Source organism: Etheostoma spectabile, chromosome 5, assembly GCF_008692095.1.
Source record: "Etheostoma spectabile isolate EspeVRDwgs_2016 chromosome 5, UIUC_Espe_1.0, whole genome shotgun sequence".
NCBI lineage: Eukaryota > Metazoa > Chordata > Actinopteri > Perciformes > Percidae > Etheostoma > Etheostoma spectabile.
This window is the reverse complement of record NC_045737.1, coordinates 30,882,936-30,900,324: the sequence shown is the minus strand read 5'-3', so window position 1 is coordinate 30,900,324 and position 17,389 is coordinate 30,882,936. Positions and strand designations below refer to the sequence as shown.

Below are 17,389 nucleotides of genomic sequence, written 5' to 3'. Positions count from 1 at the left end.
CATATACAACATATATATAGAATGTGGCTATAGCCTCATATCCATTAAATGCTATTAATTAGAAATAGGACAAGTTGCCTTATAGCATAGTGGCTGGGGTTAGAGGATGCACTGCACATGTTTTACTGAACGATTTGAATCACATAGCTTTGGGGGTGGGGGTGGCAGTAACTCAGTCTGTAGGGAGTTGGTTTGGAGGGTCGGTGTCTAGTCCCTGTACAGACCAATGTGTAGAGTGTGGATTGGTAGCTGGAGAGATGCCGCTTCACCTCCTGGGCACTGCCAGGTTCTCTTGAGCGAGGCACTGTACCCCCCCAACCGCTCAGGGCACTGGCAGCCCCTGCCCCCACTTTGACGTCTTTCCACACGTGTGTGTGTGCGTGTATTTCAGGCCTGTGTGTAGTGATTCTAACAAAACAGAGTGTAAATTGTAATTTCCCCACTGGGGATCAATAAACAGTATCAATTATTATTATTATTTACAGTACTTCCTTTTTCTTTTTTGCTTATCAACAGGTGATGTGTCCACTAAGCCCTACTGTAATGGGCGTGGGAACTGGAGCACTGACACCTGCAGCTGCATATGTGAGCCCGGATGGAAGGGCCCCAACTGCACCGAACCTGAGTGCCCCAATGACTGCCAGGACCAGGGCCGCTGTGTGGATGGCAAATGTGAGTGCTTCGAAGGCTTTGGTGGGGACGACTGCGGTATTGAGCTCTGCCTGCTGGACTGCGGTGACTATGGCCACTGTGTAGACGGGTCCTGCCTCTGTGAGGAGGGCTTCATTGGTCAGGACTGCACCCAGACCAACTGCCTCAACAACTGCCTGGGCCGCGGACGCTGCGAAGACAATGAGTGCGTTTGCGACGAGCCGTGGACGGGCTTTGACTGCTCCGAACTCATCTGTCCAAACGACTGCTATGACCGTGGACGCTGCGTCAATGGCACCTGCTACTGTGAACAAGGCTACACTGGAGAAGACTGCGGGGAGCTCACTTGTGCCGGCAACTGTAACAACCGTGGTATGTGTGTGAATGGCCAGTGTGTGTGCCAGACCGGCTACAGTGGAGAGGATTGCTCGAAGCTCACCTGTCCCCAGAACTGCAACGAGAGAGGCCATTGCTTTAACGGGAAGTGCATCTGTGATCCAGGATTTGAGGGTGAAGATTGCTCTATTCTCTCCTGCCCTGAGAACTGCAGCAACAGGGGCCAGTGCATTAACGGAGAATGTGTATGTGACATAGGATACCAGGGCGAAGACTGTAGCGAGCTCTCCTGCCTTAACAATTGCCAAGACCTTGGCCGCTGCGTTAACGGACAGTGCGTATGCAACAAAGGCTATGCTGGGGAGGACTGCAGCATCAAGACCTGTCCAAAAGACTGCATGGGACGAGGAGAGTGCGTGGATGGCAAGTGCGTGTGCTTTGTCGGCTTCACTGGGAAAGACTGCGGCCAGCTGACCTGCCCCAATGACTGCCTGGACCGTGGTCACTGTGTGAACGGACAATGTGTTTGTCACAAGGGTTTCGCCGGTGAGGACTGCAGTGAGAAGACGTGTCCCAAGAATTGTCTTGATAGAGGTTACTGCGTCGATGGCAACTGTGTGTGTTATGAAGGTTTCACCGGGCCTGACTGCTCAATGCTGACCTGCCCAGAAGACTGCCAAAACCAGGGGCACTGTGAGAACGGAGTGTGTGTTTGCAACGAGGGCTTCATCGGGGAGGACTGCTCTGGGGGTAAGATAGACCATGAATTCATGCTGTGCAGCTTTCCACAGGTTCCCTGTGCTATTTAGACCACACAGTCTAGTTTTCATTCTACAAATTAATCCTTGGCAAATTGGGGTTACAACCTTACAACTAGCTTAAAATGGCATGCTGTGACAATTCTCCACCCTTTATTGACATAACTAGTTTTGCAAAATATACATTTACATCCAGCAAATTGGAGCAACATTGTCAGAGACCAAATGGATCTAGCGCCTGTGACCCTTCAATGTACCGAGTTCCAATATTCCTAGTTTACACTCTCCAATTGGTCCACCAACATGTCCGAGGAAATATAGTCTAGCGCTGGTGACTAAATGAATAATATTATTTCCAAGCAGACATTTCTTTGTCTCCCAAGAGGAAATAATATCAGCACAAAACAACATAGAATAATATAAGTTTTCATGTACAAAGACATGGATCATATCCATGTGTACAGCAATACACTATAATACTCACTGTAGTTTAATTGCATTTTGGATAAAAGAACCCTTGTAGATCTCTTTCTTGGGCCAGGTTGATTCATCGCCCTGAGGGGTGGAGGGCATGTGGTCAGCTGCAAAACGCTCCACTATGTTCTCCAGCTGCTCTCCAACTGTGTCTGTCTGCTGTTTGCTGCTGGCAGGTAGTGTATAGTCTTTTTTGTTGCTGCAGCTACCACAGCTAAAACATTGTAAAAAAGTAACAATTAGCTAAAAGAGGCACAAAAAACCTTCTGTAGAGCTGAGGGCCCCTGCAGGATTCTCTGTGGGTCTGTAACCCTAACTGACTACTTTCATATTAAACAGAGCTCCACAACATTCAAACTGCTTGAAATTAGACACAGACATTGACAGACAGATGTGTTCCAAATATTTAACAACCCTACAGATCAATGATTTCCAGTGTCTCTCCAAAGTCTCACCTCCCAAGGACCTGACAGTGGTGGAGGTCACCCCAGAGACGGTGGACGTGTCCTGGGAAAATGAGATGCGTGTGACTGAGTACCTGATCACCTACGTGCCAACGGCCCCTGGAGGTCTGGAGCTGGACATGCGGGTGCCTGGGGACCAGAAGATGACCACTATTCGGGAGCTTGAGCCTGGCGTGGAGTACCTGATCAGCGTCTTTGCTGTGCTAAACAACAAGAGGAGTCTTCCAGTCAGCGCTAGGGTGGCTACACGTATGTCAACATCCTCTGTGGCACAAAATGCAGTGTATATATCTAGATGAAGTGTAGTCAGAATTTTGTTCTATGCCTCCCAGATCTGCCCGAGCCTGAGGGACTTAAGTTTAAGTCTGTGCGGGAGACGTCAGTGGAAGTGCAGTGGGACCCGTTGGACATTTCTTTCGATGGCTGGAACCTCATATTCAGAAACACAGTGAGTCTGTTACCCAATACTGTAAGTTAAAGAAGCTTCTGTATTCTAGGAGGTGGTTAAACTCTAGAGTCTACTGTACCACAGCCTCTATCATTATGCACATTTTCCTCTGGTAGAAACCATATACGAACCACTTCACCCCCATGGCTTCAAATTCAGTAATGGCCTTAAACTCATACATGTGGAATATGGAGCCGAGGCCGCATGCAAAAACTCTGCAGTTAAATCTGTTAGCATTTCCTGACAGCTCCAATGACCAAAGAGCACAGAGCCAACATTACTTTGTGTAACGCCTTATTTTCTTTTTTGAGTGCTGGGTACCAAAATGCGGTGCCAAGCTTAAAAGGGCATGTGCATGACATATTCCCACCCCTTTAAAGTTGATATAACTGATGTTTTGGCAAAATATTACCTGTTTACACATCAACCAAATGTGGAGCAACATTGTCATGAGACTAATTGGAGTCTAGCGCCTGGTGACCTCAATGTGCCAGTTCAATATTATTTCTCGGTTTTAGCTCTTTTTTGGTCTCCACCAACTTCTGAGGGAAATGTATTAGCCTCAGTAGAACAAGATAGAATAAACTTTATTGTTCAGCCAAAGCAAGGAAAATTAATAGGGTTGGGTACTGAAACACGGTGCCATTAGGGCGCTGGTGCCGGCTCAAACAGTGGTAATGAGACAGAATAAGAAGGAAAATGTTGGTGCCTTATTTCGGTGCCTGACTTTACACTACACTGGACAGCAGGTAACGTTAGCCTACCTTTAGCCTACCTTTAGCTAGCATCTGGATTAAAGACCCTAGTTAAAACGCTGACATTATATCAATTAAACTGGGACTACATTTCCCTGTAGAGGAACACTCCAACACCAAGACAAAACAGTCGGTTTGAATCAAACAACGCAGCTTTTGCGTTCACTTAAAACTGGTAGTCTCGTGGTGCATTCAAAGTTATTGTAAAATACCCTTTTCCCATCTGGTGGTTGTTTTTGTCGTTCAACAGCAATTTACTGGTAAAATAAGTTATTGTTATAAGTTATAGTTATTACAGCATTATTAATCTTTAATTTTGACCATATGGCCTTAGCAATAAAGAAGCCATTCTTTAATGACGCCAATTGTTGTTCAGTACCCTTCTTTTTTTTGTTCTTTTTTAAACTTTTTAAAAAATTATTGGTTCAGGCACCGATTAGGCACGTCACCATTTTAGAAGTATTGCTATAGCACCGGTATCTGAAAACCCCAAACCATACCCAACCCTAGTGCTCATAGAAACTTTCCCAAGCAGAACTACTGGGATCGACTCAAAGCCACAGTCTATTAAACCATGTCCCCTGTCAACACTCAAGTCCAAACGCCACCCAGAGCGCCATTATGTATGATTTGGGTTTTTTCCTCCCATTCCACACATTATGCCAGGACTAGTCTTTGTAGTGGTTGATGACTTTTTTTTTTTTTTCTGGTGCTGGCAGAAAGAGGAAGATGGTGAGATTCTCAACTCCCTCGGCCGTCCAGAGACCACCTTTGAGCAGTCGGGCCTGGGCCCTGGCCAGGAGTACGAGGTCAAGCTGGAGGTGGTGAAGAACAACAAGCGTGGACCGCCTTCCTCCCAGAACGTAATCACAAGTGAGTGTCCACATTCACACTGGCTTATCACTCTTTTGTTTGCACAGTAGAAGGGTGGGAAACAAAGGAAATTCAAGAAGTTGATATATTCCAAACATGTTTTTGTGCTTGGCTTTAATAAAAAAATTGCTGTATCAAAAAACAAAATAACAAGATGGTGAAGGCCAAAATGCAAACTTAGGGCTTCAAAATGACAATCCACAAACCAATGGTGGTGATGTGATAATGTAAAAAATATCTTTAAACCGAACTAACCCAATATGAGACTTATGCACATAGTTGTAGCTTTACTTAAAGATTTAGAGACATGTCATCAGCTATCACATTAAAAAACAACTAATATTTATTAAGTTAAAAACCACTTCCTGTCCCTTGGGGCAACATATGCAGTAGAGAGTTGAATTAATATCTGAATTAATATCAGTGCTGATGCATTTGCTCTTCATGACACTTATAACAAAGAAACATTGATGGAGTGGATTGATAAAGACAAGTAAAAATTGAATACCAATACTAAAAATTAAAGAGACAGGCTGCATCAAATCATTTTAATCTTGATTTCTTTGTATTGACTCTAACCATTGTATTTAAAACACATTTACAGGATCAATCGTCTAAACTCCCACCCAGTGCTTCAGATTGCTTGATTTTCCAGAAAAAGAAGTTATTGTTGAATAAATTCTCACTTAGAGCTGTCAAAGTAAAATGCAAAAACAGGTTGTCACCTTCATACCTTGCATAATTTCATTGTGTTTCATATCTAGGTAATCCATCTCGCAGCCTCCAACAGAGTATTAAAAACGGTCCGACATGTGATCAGCTCATTAGATTTCATTTTATTGTTGCAATTTAGGGGGGTAGTAGAAATTGATATGGATTTCCAGTTTAATGCCAATTTCTGAGATATCTCCATTGCTTCATGAGGCTATAAAGCTCAGTGGCTTGTAACAGCCTGAGGAGCTCAGAGCTGGGGATCAATGTTAAAAGAGAACACAGGGTTACGTTTGTGACTTCACCTGCCAGATCGACCACCAACCACCACGCTATGTTTAGCTCTTGTAGGGGTTGACTTGGGGGTGGGTTAAAACAAGGAATTTAGTATTTTCTTTTAAAAGCAAGTGTTAGTGGCTACTACCCCTGGGAGACTTCTGTTTCAACAAAGCAGATTCAACAGGCACAGCCATGTTCACCACATTCAGAGTTTAATAAATGACAGCTCCATCTAGCAGTGTGTCAGGCCACTTCTTTGCTTATTTATGGTGTGAAAATGGTCTGCGCAATGCCAGGATAAACAGAAGACTGCATGGAAAGGCCATTAGAGGCCTTTCATAGGCTTTGCATATACACTCAGCAGAGAGCTGGGCTGGTAAATTACAGCAAGAGCACATTCAGGTGGTTTATCTACAGTGAGATCGACGGTGGAACCAGAGAAAAAAGGAAGTTTTATTGACAATGCCTCTGTTGTTCAAATCCCTTATTTGTATAAGTAGCGCACAAGAAATGATTGAAGAAATATTTCAGACATCAAAATGAAATAGAACAGAAACACAAAAATGTAGAAATCAGATCGCAACCAAGCACAATGAAATGAAAAGCATTATCGATAACACATAATGCAGTATCCAGCATAGAAATGCCTGAAAAGGAGTAGCAAGAAGTATGAACTCATTTAATCCAATCCCTTTTTATTTATTTTTCTTCCGTGTATTTTATTCTTAGTATTTGTTGTTCGTTGTGTATATTATTATAAATTGGCAGCTTGTGATTATTGTTAGATAGGTTCCATTTACAAGCCCTCAGGGGTTTTCATCCCACTTATTGTGTTATTGTGTATTTCTTTATTTTTTATACGCACAAAGAAAGAACTATAAATGAACAAAAAACATGTTGATTAGCTTCCGAGGTGCTGGTTGTGGGGTTTGATCCAGGCCAGCTGTTTCCCTGTTTCCTCTCTTTGTGCTAAGCTAAGCTACGCTAAGCTAACCCCCTCCTGCCTTCAGCTTCAAATCAAACAGACAAATATGAGAGTGCTTTGATTTAACTCTCAGCAACAAAGAGAAAAAGTATATTTCCCAAAATGTCAAACCGTTGGCGGCATGTCTCCATGGAGGCGTCTCTTGTCTAATTTACTTTTTAACACCAATTGTCCAAAGTTATCTGATAACAAGATGACGTGACCCAAATCATTTTGTATTAGAAAGAAAATTTGATCATGATCATCTTTTGTAACGTGGAAAGGAAATCAATAAATATGAGAGATTCTGAAAAAAAAGCTAATTTTTTTTGTCATGGTGGCAGCACTATGTGTAAAGTGTATGCCATTGTGTGTTTGTGAAAAATGATTTGGACATTTTTTCCACAATGATGGATTTTGAACAAACCCAATGCAAGAAAAAGTCAAAGGGGATGAGTGTTTCTGATACACTGTTAATGCATGCTCGTGCACACACGTGTGTGCACGTGTCTGCACTACTTGGATTATGAGGTTCAGAGTTCTCTGTGTCACTCAGGCTCTCTTAATGTCTCCCATTACACCAGCTTGCGGGTGCGTACTGTGGGATTTGCATGCTGAGGGGCTAATTGTGTGAAGCGAGTCACTCCGGTCTCCCCTCCCCCTCCCCCTCCCCCTGACCCTCCCACCCAACCCACCATGAGTGGGAGGCACCAGTCAGTCAAGCAGTCAGTCTCAGAGGGATGACGGCCTCCCAGGAGAATGGTATCATGACACCCGAACGACATACACGCCGCGACCTCTGAAGACAAATCTGTGTTAAGCTCATATGCAGATTCTTCACTTTATCAGCCCTGCGCAGAAGGTTGACTTTCCTAAAGTTGCTTACATGAGACAAATCAATTTCAGCGCCGCTGAAAAGGCGCCCTTCATGGTGCAGGGATTTGATCGGTAAATAGGCTGAATAACCTCATAAATGCAAGAGGGCCGTCTCACTGTATTGTATCCATGCACATATGAGTCCTCCCCACACCAACCATCTATGTGTTTCCTGAAGTAGCTTCATGGTCTATGGTCAGGCTTCAATTAATCAATGGCTACAACAAGGCCACGGCACCCCAATAAAACATGATGAACAATGTCTTTTGCTGAAACACACATTCTAGCTGGAAGAAATCAAACTGAGACACAAGCAGACACACATCTTTGCGTTTCCTTTAGAAACTTCTGCTAAATGTCACCTCACGTTCTGTTAGCAGACTGCTTATTACGTTAAAGATGCATTAACAATGCATCTTTAGAAGACATGTTATTTGGGACATTACACAAGGAGAGCATTCAGAGACTTGGGGACCCTGCAGCCATTGAGTCGGCTTCACTTGGTGTAACTTCAATGTAGCTTCAATATTGTGCAACATAGTGTATGACTCATGTAAATGGTATGAGTTCTTTAGGAAAATGTTTTTAATCTGTTCATCATTGCAGACGTGCACTATGTAAACCCGTCTTACACCATCCTGTGTGTATTTAAGATGGACTTAAAGGTGATACTTGTTATACATATTTCTTTGTAACAGTGTAATATTACGATGAAGTTCATGTAAATGCGGGCTGAGTGTTAATTTGTATTTATTATGTACATACATTTTGTATGCCAAAGATTCAATTGCAACAATATTTCATCATCTGTGTAATCCCCCCCCCCCCCATCCCCAGTGATTGATGCCCCCAGCCAGGTGACGTGCGTGACGTGACAGACACCACAGCGCTGGTGACTTGGTTCCAACCCGTGGCGAGGTGGACGGGGTCAGCGTCTCCTACGGGCCCATCTCCAACCCCGCTGAACGCAAGCTGGTGGAGCTGTCCTCCACCGACACACAGTACCACCTGGGGGGCCTTACCCCCGACACCCAGTACGAGGTGTCGCTGTCGGCTCGGAGGGGAGAACGGACCAGCGCTCCCATCTATGAGTCTTTCCTCACAGGTGAGACTGAAATAACGCTGTTAAAAGATGGATTCCTGAACCTTCTACCTTCAGCTGTTCACTGGGGGGGGGGGGTTGGACCACACACAAAAATGGCTGAATGTTTACGAGGGAAGATATCCTGCTGGGGTGTATGCCTAAAGGGCAAAATGTCCTCCCAAGTATAGCATGATGAGGCCCTCCAATGTCTTGGCTTCTAAAGGGAAACTGTTGAAGGTGTGGGCAACAGTAGGAAAAACTGTTGTTGATTTTTTTTTGGTTGCATCATTCTAAAGTCCCTTACTGTGTTGAAGATCTGGACGCCCCCAGAGACCTGCAGACAGTGGAGCTGACGGACGAGAGCATCACCCTGGAGTGGAAGAACAGCCAGGCTCCGGTGGACAACTACCGCATCAAGTACGGACCGCTGTCAGGGGGGAGCACGGAGAGCTGCTTTTCCCCCCGGGACCCAAGGACACCACCCGGGCCAAGATCACAGGTACTAGAGCCCAGACATGCACGCGCACACACACACACACACACACACACACATTTATAGTGGCTGTTTTTGTTAACTCTGTCAAGTAGGTTTAGCATTGAGATTGTAGTTAGTGATGGTGTTGTACTGGACTGTGTCATATTGGGAGTATGTATGAAAACAGGGTAGTAGTCGAATATATTGTACAACAGCTCCTTCAACATGCTCAGTTAGCATGTCATTGAAGAGAGCTCTATGGTGTTGCACATCAGATTGTACAGCTGTACCTAATAAAGTGGCTGCCGAGTGTATACTGTATAGAGACAGATCAAGATTAAGTCCCAGCCCCATCAGATGGGGAAACAACTCTCCACTGTCCCTTGACATTCATGTAAAGAGCCCAGAACTTAAGATTTAAAAGCTCAAATATGGCCAACGTGACGTGTGTTAGCCTAACTTACAGACATTTAGTTAGGCTACAACTTTGGATATTTAACTTAGTGAAAAAATGCTTGCTACCAAAGTAATGTTGGACATATCATTTGCTTAGTGTCAGGATCCCACAATCATTCCATTCTTCCACTTTAGTCTTCATATAAGCTCAGTTTTTCAGTGGAAGTGTCTTTGGGCAGAACAGTCAACCCAGAGGCCCTCTAAACAACTGCTGGGTTGCCAGTTGGGGCGATGCTAATGTCTATAATGCAGACCAAAGAACTGAACCTCTATTCAGACGACATTTGATATGATCTCATCACATTTCATTAGCATGAGCCACACTGAAGCAGTGGCAGCGGGCAGACATGTTTCACAGTTGAGGGGTTGGAGGAGTATGATTGGTTTTTGATATTTCTGATAGCAGCTGCAGTAAAAAATCCTGCGCTGTGACAGCATATTCACTCTTCTCATACCACTTTGCCTTTAAATGACCCAGCTGAAAAGCCTCGGTGGGAAAGAAATGCTACAGTGTGAAACCTTTATTCTCTTAAACAAGTGTTTATTGGTCAATGTTATTTTTAGTCTGCTCATTTCAAAATGGGTTGGCGTTGTTTTGTGTGGTGACATGTTTGCCCGCATACAAAAGGCTCACTTTATTAGAAAAGGACCCGGGGGGGAGGTTGTCATTCAGATTGTAAATGGACTAACACTGCCGCTTGTTTCACTTGCTCAAACAAGAGAAGCGGGCGCGTTTTCATCGGTCTGCACCGCTGACAGTAGAAAGCCATGCTTTGAGGTGGATGTGTTTGTTTCTGCACTGTGTGCTGCACTATGGCAGGCTTAGACACCATGAGAAACAAAAAAGCTTCCAAAAAGGGGCTAATAGTGTCTTTGTCTGGCCCAATTCTTTGTCCTTGGGAGGCCCATCCCGTGGAAATGAAGCACTCTGTCCATTCAGCTGACGTCCCACTCCGGTCCACACACACCTCAGCCTCTCACTTCTTTCACACAGTTATTATCTGTAATTGCCTTCACGCTCGTGATTTTATTGGTAATGAGTTTCCTGGCCATTAGGTGTAATTTCATGCTGCAAGACTGTGTGTGCGATGACCTCTGTGGGAGTTAATAAAGGAATAAGAGGCGATCAGGCCGAGATGGGGCTTAATTGTAGGGACCAAAGGGGCTCCAGAGCCCGCTGTATCATAGCAAGTAGTGTTTCTGCTCCGCGACAAGGGCCCTATAGATCCATCAATGCAAATACAAGACTGATGTGAGCACAGGCTTACTGTGAAATGCAATTAGGCTGAAATCTATTGTTCAACCAAGCCACATGAGAGCGTTTTGTGCTCGCCATAGGCATTGGAGCCATTAGCCAAAACAGCTGGCCACTTGACTACAGAGCCTCCCCAATCGTTCATTGGGTGACACCTCAGTGGATTTGTACAAACAAAACATGACATTGCTTTTAATTTGTGGATCCCAGTGCTTTGACTTTGCCCTGTTGTGCAGGCCTGAGACCGGGCACCGAGTACGGGATGGGTGTTACCGCAGTGACAGATGAGCGGGAGAGTCTGCCGACAACCACCAACGCAGTCACTGGTAACATGCTTTCACTTCTGTTCTGCTTTTTTCTCTTGTCAATATTATATGCTAATGCTAATTATTATTTCCTTTTCCTTCAGTTTCTTGTGTGCTCATATTTGTTCAGACAGTCATTCTCTCGACCGTTTGTGTTGATTGTGTACTGTAGCTGTGCACACATCAGCTGTCTGTGTTTATCATTTTATGAATTCAATTCACGAAGCCCATAAAAGTCATTTTTTGCTCAAGGTGAATAATTCTAAACTTTGGCAAACTTGCATCTTTCTAACTTCAATAATGCACATTGTGCCTAAAAATCCAGTCAAACATCAAATCATCACATCAGTGCACTTCATAAGACTCATCTGAACAAAATGTCAAGTTTGGTCCTAGTATCAAATATTAACCCTTCCTTGACAGCCTGTCCTCTGTCTCCCTGACCAGCCCTGGATGCTCCCAAAAACCTGCGTGTTGCGGATGTGACGGAGACGACCATGATGCTGGAGTGGACACGCCCGCTGGCCAAGCTGGACTCCTTCAGACTGGTTTACGTGTCTGCTGACGGCCACCGAGCTGAGGAGGTTGTCCCAGGCAGCTCGGAGTCCCACACTATTAGGGGCCTTACACCTGGCATGCTGTACACCATCAGCATCATCGCCGAGAGGGGCCGCAGAACTAGTGCAGCCAGCACCATCTCAGCACCAACAGGTCAGCACTGACTCAGCGCTAGTGATTGACCTCACAGTGTCTGACATGTGTAGGAGGACACAGTGGGGGACAGGGGAGGTTTTTATGACCCAGATGTCTGGAGGTTGATCTTGGCAGTTATTACAACATTAATACGCTGACGTTTCAGATACTTTACTCTATATCATTACACAGGCACCATTTCTAACAATAGCTACTTTTGGGCACAATTTTAAAGAGCTGATTAATCCAAACTAAAAACATATCAGATTATTTCAGAAACACTGTCCTGCAGCATGTCACACCAAGACCAGTCACACCAGTTACCCCAGAGGTCTGGAACCTCTCACTTTATTTTCCATTTCCAGGCAGCATAATCAATGGTTTATCACCATGTGATGTAATGTGAGCGACCAGTGACCAGGTGCGCCTGGTCCAATCACAGCACATTAGGGGGGAAGGACTCAGCACAAAGCGGGTGGACAAATGTTAACCGAGGACAGCTGCAGAGACAAATCCTGTCAGAGGTACAACACCTCTTTCTGGTCCAGAAAAGCCAAATGCAGCTGATTGTTCTGCCCAGTTTGCTCAACACCTACCTGTTAGCGCCGTCATCTTGGCTGTTTCCAAAAACGCCTCATCGGCACTCAACAGGCCTCATTTAAATAACTGGTTGTGATTGGCCTGGCTTGTCTCAGAGCGTCTCAGGGCAGCTGTTGCACATATGTCTTTACTATATGGGACACATGACTATGTATGATATGGACAGGGTCACTCAGAGTGACGAACCCACTGAGATTGATCAGTTCCCCTCAGCTCTATTTTAATACCTGTCAGCTAAATTTGTTTCAGTTCTACGACCCACTCCTTTATTGTTTGATTTCAGTCTTGTTTCCAGCCACAGCAGCCAGATTTTTCAGCAATAGGCGATGATAAACCCAATGTTCTCTACCTGTCCAGCTCCAAACAGTACACAGTCAGACAACAGTTAAAGAGCCAGCTGGTTGACCAGCACAGAGCTAGCAGAAGATTTAATATTGGACTTAATGTTTTTCAGCTTTTCAGAAACTGCAAATGAATTCATGCTGCTTCCTGTCTGTTGGATCTGTTGTCTAACGCAACTTTATACAGCCATCAAAAATCAAACCTATGGGATGTTTGAGCTAGTATGGAATTCTGCCTCTGTCCGTCTTAAAAGCGGTGAAAGGAACTGGTCTTTCCTTCCTCCAAGACATGGTCAGATCCTGCACTCAGACAACATCACTCCTGTACCCTGGAGTTGCTTATCTTGGCCAAGCCTCCACCACTCTTTGCAATCCTGACAGCCATGTCAAAATATCTCAAAATCTGGGCAGATAAAAACTAAATGATCTGCATGGCCAAACTCCACAAGGAAGAAAGGGAGCTTTTTAGTATCCTAATGCTGAGCTGACCTCTGAAAACCAAGCAGAGCCTTTGACTGGAGAAGTAGCTCGGCTGAGGTATTTAGTATCCACCGACAGACAGAGGCTCCTCTGTTTCCATGAGCTTAGAGAATAACCATAGGTGCATTGCATTTTTGTCCTTCACTACTATAGCCAAACTGAGGCAATGAATTGAATTCATTGTTAGCATCTCAATGTAAGTCCCCCCACAACCCTCAGGTTCAGTTATACAGCATGTGGGATATATATATATTTTTTTTAAACCAAACCAAGAAAAGACAAATGGGGGGATCGCGGCACATTTCTCGTGGTGCGGTCAGGCTGCCTCCAAGCCAAACATTTCACAAGTAAATCTTCCAGTTATGCAACAAGTGCCCATTAAATGCACGGCAAAAGGCAAAAATCGATATTGCATGAGGGAAAACTTGGTGAGCTTCAGAATAACTCTCTTTTGTTGCATTTTTTGGATTGCTCGCTGCCAAGAAGAACAGAATACAGACCTGTGTGTGTGTGTGTGTGTGTGTGTGTGCGTGCGTGCGTGCGTGTATGTGTGTGTGTGGACATATGTGCAGCCCGCACAATGTTCATTCATGTGATAATTATTGGCGTGAGCCCCGCTCCCCTCTGGTTTGTGCTATTTGACCACGATGAACTGCGGCTCTGTCAGATAAAAGGCCACATGCTGGGACTCCTGTTAAAACATTGTCTCCAAAATCAGCAGCCCTCTAATCCACAGCCCGGCCAATCTGCAGCCTTTATCGTCTCCAGACACGTAGCACAAACACCGATCGTACTCGCTTTACAGGAGGGGGGGAAGAAGAGGGGAGGGGTTTGGGTTGTGCCTGCCAATCACAGAAAGAAAAGCTGTTAAGTGACCTGCTGAGAATCAATACCAAGCCAAAATGTGCTTCCATGCCGTAAAAATACAGAATAAAAAAAAGAAAACCGATGTAATTCTAATTTGGAAATAAAGACACAAAAATCATAATCATCATAATTTACAGTAATCAGCTGACTGAAGAGTTGTGCTTGAGGAACAGCAGAGGTGGGCATGACAACGGCTTCAGTAAGGGTGCTCCAATTGGTTGGTCACAGATAGTTATTGGCCGATAAAGGCTTTAAATAGTTAATAATAATAGTTCCATAAAGGCTGATCAGATCAGCCAATCAGATTTTAGAAAAATTGTCACTAATACTGAAAAAATGTCTGCAGTGATTGAAAGGACATTTTTTAGATTTTGAGCTAGGACAAAAAGCTAAACAATTAGTGATAGATTCTCTACACATGTGGGACTGTTGTGTCATGGCTTCTATTTTCAGTCCAGTACAGCAGGAGGACAAGCCTAAAATACTTTTTTATCTTGACATCCCAAGATATGTGATTTTGTTTTCTTTGCTCTGCACTTGACGTTTGTGTAAATTAACGATGACAGTTTTTGTAATTTATTTGGAAATACGGCTTATTTGTTAAGCTCTAAGCTGTTTAAGGTGTGTTTCTAACAGGAAGTAGAACGTTGAACGTTTCCTGTCAATAAAAGTAAACAGTTGACAATTCACAATACATTATCCTCTGGTAATTTTAAACTATACAGTATACATTGTTTTAAGACCATTAAAATTAATATATGATAAATATATGACATGATGACTGATTGTAGCACCCTTCAGTACTTCAGTACTAGTCCTAACATCCAGTGCCCATATTTTTGCCAGTGAAGAAATTGGGCGAATATGCTTGACTGCTCTTGTCCTTAAAGGAGAATTCCGGTTGATTCCGGTCTGTCAGTAGAGACAAAAACGAATAGGTGCTGTCTACACCATGTTATCCTCCCGCTAGAGTTAGCACCCAACAAGCTTAAACAGGGCAAGTTTTAAACATGTTTTTAGTCTCTTAACATGTTCAAAATGTCATTAAAAGTGCCTCCCCATGTGAAGTGATTCCATCTGAGTGAACACAGTGAATCTGACAGCTGTAGATGTGACAGAAATGCTAATTCAGCTCTGTGTAGTTCCTGTGTTGATGCTGCAAGGACTGCATAGGGACCGTCTACAAACTACAACACTGAAAAGAGATACAAACATATTTTCAAAAATAAGCATATGATTATTTTTTTAAAGTTAGTGCTGTAGTAGCAGGATACAAGTTATAATTGAGGTAAGTTTGGCAACATTACCTTATTAAATCATTAAATTGATAGCTTACATATTTTAGTTTCATCTCTTTTCTGTGTTGTAGTTTTGTAGACGATCCCTAAGCTCTTTAACTGCCCCTTAACACAGGAACTAAACGCAGCTGATTTAGAACAACTTTCATGCATTTCTGTCACATCTACAGCAGTCAGATTCACTGTCTTCACTCAAAAGGAATCCCTTCATATGGGGAGGCACTTTTAATGATATTTTGAACATGTTTAGAGGCTAAAAACAGGTTTATAACTTGCCCTGCTTGAGCCTGTTGGGTGCTAACGCTTGCAGGAGGACAACACGGTGTAGACAGCACCGATTGGTTTAGTTTTTCTCTCTACTGACAGACCTTCAAATGTACAAACAAAAGAGCTACATATTGGAACAGACCGGAATTCTCCTTTAAACTGCTATCAGCTTTGCAGAAAGTCTTCAATATGTTTCCATGTGTTTGATCACCAGTGTCGGCCGATGGATGTCTTACTTTATTAGATGATGCTTTGACAGCTGATACTCTGTGGAGAAAGACAGAGAAGATAGAGCATGTAAAAGCCAGATCATTGTCTTGCATGCCGCGACGTGATCTGTGAGGCACCAACTTCGCCTGTGTTAGAGAAGACAAACACACGTGTAGTAATGGAATATGATATGAATGAGTGTGTATCAAATGGCAGATATCAGCATGAGAATGTGATATCTCAGGAGAACATTTGATATAGTCACGACACACATCTTCATCTGCATGTGAAGCTGGGCTTAAAGGGTTGGTTTACTCAAAACTCTGAAACGAGCCTTGGTGGTGTCAAGCCAAGGCTGCCTCTGACGTTACTGCCTTCAACTCAGTCAAATGGAGAAGGATCACATTATGTTTGTGGTGCTCACAGCAATGAAAAATGCAAACAGCAGCGTCTCTTTCCAGTAACAGAAGATAGCCCTTTACTCTGAATGATAGAACTTTTTAGTGAAACTAGACTTAGACTTAGACTTCTCTTTAATAATCCTTTTGGGATGACTCCCGCGAGGAAATTGAAATTTCCAGCATCCGTTTTAGCAAGACTATTGTGTAGAAGACAATAAGTGTTAACGTGTCCAGGTGTGTACGTGTATGTATTGTCCTCTCTGCCCTATTTCCTCCTCCCCGCTGAGTGAGGATTTGTATAGTCCGATATGAGGGACAACTACGTTCTACTGAAGAGAAAGTTTGTAGGAACATTTGTGACAGCATGTTTCTGGTAAGAAAGGTTGCTGTTGACCTTTTTTCGCCAAGTCATTTTGTAATGTCAGCACCACAAATGGAATTCCATTCACCTCCATTGTACTGGGGCAAAGGCCTCGGGCCAACAAAACCAGAACATATCAACATGGCTACATACCTCTGCTTAAGTGGTTGTGTAGTCTGGGTTAACTGGGTTAAAAGGATATACTGCCTTGGTATAGGCATTGGTAAGCTAGCTTGCTTTTAGCCAGCTAAAAATGATTTCAACTGGCTTTTTAACAATAATGTTTCCCTTGGGCGCCTACATATAGAGGGTTACTTCTCAATGCAGCGGGCCCGGGTTAGACTCCAACCTGCGGCCCTTTGCTGCTTGTCGTGCCCCCCTCTCTACGCTTTCTTGTCTTCAGCTGACCTGTCAAATAAAGGCCTTGCCTTTACTTTCCCCAATGTACAGCGTAGAACTTCTTAAAATCCTTTCAGCAAAATAGTTTTTTGTCTTAAGGCTAATGACTCTATTTAGCATTTATATGGAAAAAAAACATGAAATACATGGTTTATAACACAGTATAATGTGGTTGTTTTTAAGTCTTTATGAATTTACAGTATGTGTGAGCAAATATAACTTCACACATGAAGACAATGTTTTCCTGTGTTGTTCTTTGCAGCAGCTTTCACTTATGGGTGTGCACAGGAGAAGACAAATACAGTAGG

General features: G+C 43.6%; 1 protein-coding gene across 1 annotated transcript in view; it reads left to right on the top strand.

The window, feature by feature from the left end:
* Nucleotides 1-17,389, top strand: part of tncb (tenascin Cb) — a 48,975-nt gene that overhangs the window by 13,012 nt on the left and 18,574 nt on the right. The window contains 11 exon segments of the mRNA XM_032515754.1: nt 517-1,737; nt 2,669-2,932; nt 3,016-3,131; nt 4,606-4,759; nt 8,427-8,444; nt 8,447-8,503; nt 8,506-8,694; nt 8,988-9,110; nt 9,113-9,172; nt 11,096-11,185; nt 11,612-11,875. Coding sequence (XP_032371645.1) covers nt 517-1,737; nt 2,669-2,932; nt 3,016-3,131; nt 4,606-4,759; nt 8,427-8,444; nt 8,447-8,503; nt 8,506-8,694; nt 8,988-9,110; nt 9,113-9,172; nt 11,096-11,185; nt 11,612-11,875 — 2,556 coding nt within the window.